Genomic DNA, 8,282 nt, shown 5'->3' with positions numbered 1-8,282 from the left:
TAATATCTGCTTATTCATTTATAACATAATTTTACCATTTACTTAACTTTTCAATATAAAACATAAACTAAAGCACATGAGGGAATTATATTGAATAAGTTTAAAAAAAAGTGCCGCAAATTCTCATTTTAAATCCACAAAACTTCCGCGAATTCCTAAAGCTCCACTTTCGATGCAAAACATTTTCCTAATCCGGGAAATATTTTTCTAACTCGTCGCAATCGAAAAAAAACTCGGGTCGGGTCGGGTTAAAATGACGTCACACCCGGTTGTACCAGAAGTTGACCAGAGTACGAGTAGTGACGTCACTTGGATCCCACGCGAGCAAACCGAGTTGTTCGGGTTTGCGAGTTCGCGAACTGGAAGTGTTGGCGAGTGGGCGAGAGTTGGATCAAAAGTTTAGGATGTTTGATCTGTTGGGAAGCGATTTATTATTAGATCCGAACGATTTTATGAAAGAGGTTAAATTAGTTTAAACGCTGCATATTTCGTTTACACAAATATTTATTTTACTACTTAAGACACTTTTCGTGTTGATTTCTTTCCTTATAAGGTTACAATGATGTTACCTGGGGTTAGGTTATATGTTGATTTTCGTTTTTTCTGTTGGGAGCGAATTATTATTAGATTCTGCGGTTTTATGAAAGAGTTGAGTTTGTTTAAATGAAGCTGCATATTTCATTTACACGGCGCTAAATTTGTCACTTTTCGTGTAGATTTCATTCCCATTAAGATGCCGATGATGCTATCATGGGGTTTATATATGTTTGGGGTCCTGGAATATAACACTTGAATTTGATTTTCGCTTTACTAAGTTCTGTAATTAGTTTAATATTTATCATTGATGTGCAACCAGAATCGTTTGTTTTCACAATTCGGATTCAGGCAGATTCATGTTTTCGGAAAGATATTTTGCCCGTGTTTTGCGGATTTCAGTATTAGGAGAATCGAAATAAATGGAGTTGTCCAGTTTTAGGGGTTATTTCACTATTTGTTTCGCAAAAAACAACTATTGTAATAAAAATACTAACAAAAGTTTACTTTTAAGTCAAGTGACCCCACAAACCCAGGATATGTTGGTAGCTTTTTTAACATAAATACCACGGTCCCAATCTTCAACTCGAGTTCGCCAACCAATAATTTCTGCGGAACTTCAGGCTTCAAATCCCCGCAGAATCCTCGCAGGTTTCTGATGTATTAGGATGCCGCCAACACGTGTTGCGGGCTTCCAGCCAAACACAACCTCCCACGCTCGTTATTTGAATATAGCGCAGTCACACGCAGATCTCCGATAACTGCCATTTTACCCCGATACCAATGTTTGCGACAAAAATCATCACGGACCGATACGAATGACGTCACTACCTTGCTTGTACAATTAAAATAGATAAAATTTAAATTTTAAAGGCATTTTTTCCTTGTGGAATTTATATAGCAATAAAGTAAGCAATGAAGTATTGTTTTTTAAATGAAACTTGCAGCAATTAACCAAGTTTCGCGACACCTAGGGGCGGAAACTTTGTGTTTTTACCGAAGTTTCGACGCCGATTTAATCGCAAAGCAAATAGGAAGTTAAGCGGGACGACTCTGTGTGTGTCTGTCTAAATGTCTGTCTGTTTGTCTGTGTGCCTGTCTGTATGTCTGTCTGTTTGTCTGTCTGTTTGTCTGTGTGTCTGTGTGTATGTGTGTATAGGTGGGTCGGATACAAGCTTTTCCGTAATTTTTCTAGCGAAATTATTGGTTCAAATCCTTCACCAACAGCGTTACGTTCAAAAATCATTAATTCGGGATAATAATGTATGTTAATTACAAACGTATAAGAGGAATTGTTGGTACGTTCCAAAGAAACAATGTACATTGTTGACGTCATATTGATTGTAATAAAACCTATAAGTAAATAACTAAGCTCATTTAGGCAAAATCAATATTTTGTACTTTTAATAGCCTGATTACAAACGATTGGTGAAAATGACCTTTGAAAAAAAACATTTCATTTAAAAAAAAGTTTCGTAGGTCTGTTTGCGTTATGACGTCATCTCTTGTATGCCGAACCACGCGAACCAAAGCATTTTTAGAGGGGAATGTTTAAGGTCGATTTCAAAGGGGGTTTTATTTCATATTTTACTCACTTTCAGTTGATTTGCATTTAATCAAATATAGTTGACTTTTGTTCGGTAACTTCAAAGTTTATGGTCCCCCGGGAAAGCCCCTTTGAAGACGGTGCACAAACTTGTGAATAATAACGTTCCCAGTAACGGTTTGTGATAAATTAGGGACAAGCTTAAAGTTTTTTGTTTTTTTGCAACAAGGCATTTGACGCTTCAGATTTTTAATTATTAAATGCTTAACAACCTGCTTCGACAAAAAAATCTTAAAACTTCATTTTCATGTATTTGGCTTTTGCCTACCCTTGCGATTTTTAAAGGGTTAATACAAAAAAAGTCAGCAAATTTTTTTAAGCATTTCTTTTAAATGTGATCAACATTTTTATTGAACATCTTTACGAGTCAGTTTTACATACACTTTGAAGTCAGGCTCACTTCCCTGGCCAATTTAAAACAGGTAGGTTGAAATCAGTCGCTACTTTTGTCCAGTTTCGAAATCACTTTACAGGTTAGAGCTGGACTGGTTAGGAAGGAACAGGTCAATTGCCTGACTTTTCTGCGTAAACTAGCGAGTAAATGGAATTAAATAGCGGCTTTTAGGCGCTGGGATCTAAGCCTGGAATCCCCGCTATGAGCGGCCTGCTACTTCCGCTCCTGCCATTTTTAGAAGATGGTCATGAGTGGGCGAAACACTTCGACCGAAAATCGGTGCTGCTCGAGTTCTTAAGCCTTAGCACAATTAGGTGCTGGTAAAACTGTGTTTATAGCATTAAGAACTGCTATATTACAGTAGGCTATGCTGTAGAATTTTAAAAGTGAAATTCTAAGTTAAAAACACATGAAAATGCAGGATCAGAAATGTGATTCAGAGAATATATAAGGCATTGTCAGTTAGGCATTTTTTTTATAATGGACACTTAGAATTGGAGTAATATTGTAATGCAGTTGTTATGCTTAACTTTATATTCGACTTGGATACAACAGTGAAAAAATAAATCTCAAGATAAAATGTTTAGTTAGAAATATATGGCTGGAGGTTGTAGTTATATGTATGATGAATATCAAGGCCCACATTTCTAGTACCTATTCTGCATGGGCTTTGACATGCTTTCTACGTCTAAGTGGCATTATCACTTAATATTGTAATAGAAACTAATAAAGAAATAGTCAAATAAATTTAAAAGTGTGCCCAAAAGCTTCGATTTCTAAAATCACATGGATAACCAGCATAGTGGGGTAATTGATGTGGTCATAATTCACAATGAAAAGTTATGAATCGCTAAAGATTGACTATTCCTACTTGCTGAACAGCAACGGATCTCGCACAAGCCAACTAAATGGGGTTTATTCAAAATTACGCTAGTGTGCTTCAGTGCTATTAACCCTTAAAAAGTCCCACTGTCACCAGCAATGCACTGGGGCGTATTCTGGGGCAAAACCTTCATGACCTGTTACTGTTGTGTGGAAGAAAGAGAAGTCTATTGTGGCGCGAAACGTCCGCTTATGCAAATCTCAAATTGCAGGGCATTAGTTCACAAGTTGCTTGTTTGCCAAAGTTTGGGATAAACGTGGTTAAAGCGGTTGGAGTTAATCACGTAAAACTTCAAGTTAGTCTAGAATCGTAGAAATTTATTTAAAATAACATACATTAGCTGAAGTTAAGTATTTTGTTTTTGGTTTACGGCCAATAAAAAATAATTTAAGTGTTTAGTGTTCCACTAAAGCCGTTTGCTAAACTTAAAATACGCTTGTTTCCAGGTTTTTGAAAGCATGGACATTTTAGAATTAAATCTTTGAGGTTTGTGTAAAATATTATATACCAGGTTACACCTTATTTTACGTAAACCGCGGCAATCGAGAAATAAATTACGTGTTTTTTGTTCCTGTATTTTACTCAGGTTACTAAACTAAACATACTTGTCAGCATAGAAGCGATTAACAAGCAAAACCTCTGCTAATAATGCTGTGGTGTTTCTATGATGATATGACGTAAGTTAGGCTAAATACATATCCCGTTAAATAAACTTATGTTACTATATTTTAATTCAAACTTTAAAGTTTCATAGTTTAAATACGCGAAACAGTGATCGACAAGCAGAAACCTGCTGCCAATGGTTTTGGATTCCATAAAGATCCTGTTGTATTATTATAAGGACAGTAAATAAACGCGTATTATGTCAAATTTCTGAAACTCAGAAGCTATCAAAACATGGTTTAGTTCAGTCGTTTATTTAGTCTATAACTTGCTGCTGCCAAAAGATGTGGTTTAGACTAACGCAGCAGGTAAATAACGTAACTGGATATCGTATAGATTTGAGCACGTCTTTAAAACCAGGTTTTAAATGTGGATGTGTAAGAATTTCGGCGTTGTCTAGAAGAAGAAGTGGTTTTTAAAAGAATTTATTTGTATCATGTTTATGTTATTTGTAACACGTCTCGCACTTTTTGGCACGTTATATGCTAATTTTACGAAGTTGTAGTTATATGCTAGTTGTAGGCATACGCGATATATAATCAACAAGTCGTATACCCGTGTATAAACGGAGTTTTAACTTACAGTAAAGTATAAACAGAGATGTTCTAAACTGCCTTGTGCATTAATTGCACATCAGCATCAAGTGACATTCATTAATCAAAGAAAAGCTTCAGCAAAAAACTCGGCAGAATTCTCTCGAAGCATTTTTTCCTATTGCCTTCTTCTCTCTCTCTCTCTATCTCGTGGCGAGGACGGACGAGGTTCTTCCTGTGAGAGAGATAGTTGGGGGTAAGGGGATACATTTGGGGGTGTTCCGCGGGTTCCTGGTGCCACTTGTGGGGGGAAAGGGGTGATTTATGTGCGGCCAGATGCGCGAGGGGGTCAGGGGGGTCAGACAAGCAAGCAGTGTCACATAACAGCTTAACATTACTAGTTTGGAAAAAGATTAAACGATCCTTGGAAATGTGACATCGATAATAATAAATTGCGTGGTGTTACGTCACAATGGGGTATGGAAACGCCGTTTCTACAGCACCAGGGACAATTTGTAAAATTATAAATTAACGCACACAAGAGAAATTGTATAGCTTTATTGTTAATTTGACAGATAAAGTTCAAAGAATAAGTTTTATTAATTTAAAACGCAAAAAGTTTAGAGCAGATTGAATTGTAGCTAGAATGTTTTAAATCATTGCTTTACTAGTGTTTTTGATATATTACAACGGATATATTTACATCAGAGTATCATCCTTGTAGCGTACAATTTTTTTGTGGCGTGATTTGTACTGTTCAGTTATGGTTTGCCAAATTATAACTTGGAACTTTATTTTTCTACAGAGTTTACATAAAGCTTATTTTTGTGTAAAACTTAACGAAAAACAACACTTGCAAAGAAACCAGCTGCACTTAGCAGTGATTTCAACCCAAGGTGAGAAGTAATTTGTATTCTTGCAATGAAACGCGTGTTGGTTAAGTTTGCAAAAACACCATAATTTCAAACTAACAGCTTTTATGGCATTTTAATTTATGCAAATACCATTAAAATAAATTCCACAGTCACGGATCTTTGTATTCAAAGCTGGAAAATCTTGTTTTAATCAGTTTAACGACAAACCCTCAATCAAAGTCGTTTAATTCAAGGAAATAATTCAAATAAAAAGAATAACCACGCGTCATCCAAAATAACTTTGTGATATTTAATTCAGCAAAATGTCCACAATGTTCGGCGTTCAACGTCATCAGCCCAACGTCACACGTTGTGATGACGTCATAGAGCTGCAGCACGTTCCCCCTCCCCTTTTGATGGCGAGCGAAGTCAGCCCGAACAGCGACGGCTTCTTTGTGAGGTCACAATATCGACGCTTGTGCCAGGAATACGGAATGTTCCACCAACAACAAACCAACAATTACCAGCACTATGACGTCACAGACGACACGACGCCGGCGTCGAACATGTGCGTCGATTCTGACGGTTCCATGTACTCGAGCGACTTCGGGCTGGGGGCCGGGGGATTTCCCCAGGAGAGCGACATCGATATTTTGGACGCCATCTTGCAAAACCAGGAGATCCGCACTTCGGTAAGTGGCGCCACCGAGCAGCGATACGTCACTTCCGCCTGTGACGTCACATACCCACCCGGTGGCGACACCTGCCGGAAAGGCAGCAACAATAACAACAACAGCTCCGAACTGACCCATAGTAACCCCATGATTTCAGGGGGTTTCCGGGGGTCATTCGGGGTCATCAAGACCGAGAAGAAACAACACGTCACAAGTGACGTCACCACACCGTCGCCTGACGTCACAACTAACACGTCCTCGCTTCTTCCGCCGATCACCCTGAAGGGCGCCGCCACGCGGACGCCGGCGATGTTCCAGGCTGACCACCAGGAGACGGATGTGAGCGGTGACGAAGAGCGCCCTCTGGAGGATTCTTGTATGTTTGGACAAAGAGCGAGAATGCCGCTTATGAGGTCACAAAGCTTGCCCGAAGATTGCTCCGACGTCGACACAAAAAGGTGAGGGTAGCGACAGAAAAGATCAGATCTAACTTATAGATCTGATAGCAACATATAGGACAAATTAGTTTGACAGAAATACACTGGCTCTGTGATTTGTGAATGTAGCAAGTACATAAAGTACTAAGTTTTAAACTAAACCTTCAAAAGTTACCTATTTATGCATTGATATTTACTTATTACGTTATGTTCTAAATTTGGTAAAAACCGTGTCAACAAATTCTGTGGCAAAATCAGTTTGACTAAAATACAAAGTACTTACTTCACTTTTCGCAGCAGCATCTCCATGGAAACCGACAACTCCCCTGCGCTGAAGTCGGTTGCGCACAACGTGGTTACCACGGCAACACGCAAGCGTCGTGCCAACAGTCAAGGTTCAGTGAGCACGCGCACTGGCGCCCCTGGTGGTGACGATTCACGTAACACGAAGCGGCTTCAAAGCAACGAGCGAGAGAGAATGAGAATGCATCAACTCAACGACGCATTTCAAGCACTAAGGTGAGATCGGTGGGAAGATGCAATGAAAAAAATATATAAATATGGCCGCAATTAAAAACCCATCTGTATTCACTTCCCGAATACTTAGCCTAAAGTCCACAACTTAAGAAACCTGGACATAATAGCGCTCGTGCACAAATACACAAGTAAATATAAAAATTGGGATATTGACTTGAAAAATAGACATACTTTTACTGCAATAATACCCCCCCCCCCCCCTCTAAGGCGCGAAAGTACAAGGTATAACCAAACATTCGCACAGGAATAAAATAGTTTGCAGAATAATCTGGCAAGATTTCAGTAAAAAATCAAACATTGCCAAAGACTGTGAACATTAAAAATAAAAATAAATAAGGAGAAACTTCGTAAATTAAAAAATGGGAGTAATCGTTTTAAATTTTAAAAGTTGTTTATTTGGAATGCGATATTTATTTCACCACAGTTTTAAACCTAAAAATAAAAAAACGACAAAAGAAAAAAGTGCAAGCGCGCCTAGGTATAAAAACACGAAAAAACTATTTATACAATAAACTAGATACAAGAATATACCAACAATACTTGTTAACCTATAATAAAGGGAAGGTAACCGCAAAAATCAATTTAGAAAATAATGACATACGGGTGTTTTATGCGATAAATTGTCTGGCAGTAAAATAAGCAAAAAAGAAATCACGCTTACAAAACAAACAAAAACTTACCCTAACGATTTTATTTCTCGCAGAGAGATCTGTCCGCACGTGAAGACCGATCGTAAGTTGTCGAAGATAGAAACCCTGACGCTCGCCCACAGCTACATCATCTCACTCTCCAAGATGGTGCTCGCACTCGAGAAGAACATACAGAGGAACAATAGAAGCGATGGCGTGGAACAATGGAAGGAGAACGAGCAAGAATGAGAAACAATCACTCGGTTGTCAAGGACAATGCCACGTTGCTTCTAGCGATGTGCAGCCTCAGAATTCAGGTCTAATTTAAGTTCTTGTTGATTATGCGAAGGGTGAAAGCTATTCTCATCCGATGGTGGTTGAAAGAAATGGAAACTTTTCTGTTTTAAATAGAAATGTTTAAAACTGAAATTAAAGTTGTTGAATATTCGTTTCTCGAATGTTTTTACAAAGTTTAATTTTAATTTATCCAATTTACTGATTTTACCGAATAATTCGATTCTATATGCAATGACCAAAA

At 38.1% G+C, this 8,282-nt stretch overlaps 1 protein-coding gene across 1 annotated transcript; it reads left to right on the top strand.

Moving 5' to 3' along the window:
• The first annotated feature begins 5,799 nt into the window (after window positions 1-5,799).
• On the top strand, window positions 5,800-8,033 carry LOC146162906 (uncharacterized). Its single transcript, XM_083385670.1, has 3 exons — window positions 5,800-6,599; window positions 6,876-7,097; window positions 7,819-8,033. The coding sequence occupies exons 1-3, from the start codon at window positions 5,800-5,802 to the stop codon at window positions 7,991-7,993; spliced, it is 1,197 nt and encodes a 398-aa protein (XP_083241796.1). The 3' UTR covers window positions 7,994-8,033.
• The last annotated feature ends 249 nt before the right edge of the window (window positions 8,034-8,282 follow it).

Source organism: Ascidiella aspersa, chromosome 3 (assembly GCF_963924565.1).
Source record: "Ascidiella aspersa chromosome 3, kaAscAspe10.2, whole genome shotgun sequence".
In the NCBI taxonomy this organism is placed as follows: domain Eukaryota; kingdom Metazoa; phylum Chordata; class Ascidiacea; order Phlebobranchia; family Ascidiidae; genus Ascidiella; species Ascidiella aspersa.
The sequence above is the reverse complement of the archived record's forward strand: the minus strand, read 5'-3'. Positions and strand labels throughout refer to the sequence as shown.

Coding starts and splice junctions, on each gene's coding strand:
- LOC146162906 (XM_083385670.1), top strand. CDS start 5,800: ATGTTCGGCGTTCAACGTCATCAGCCCAACGTCACACGTTGTGATGAC. Junction 6,600..6,875: donor TCCGACGTCGACACAAAAAG/GTGAGGGTAGCG, acceptor CACTTTTCGCAG/CAGCATCTCCATGGAAACCG. Junction 7,098..7,818: donor GACGCATTTCAAGCACTAAG/GTGAGATCGGTG, acceptor TATTTCTCGCAG/AGAGATCTGTCCGCACGTGA.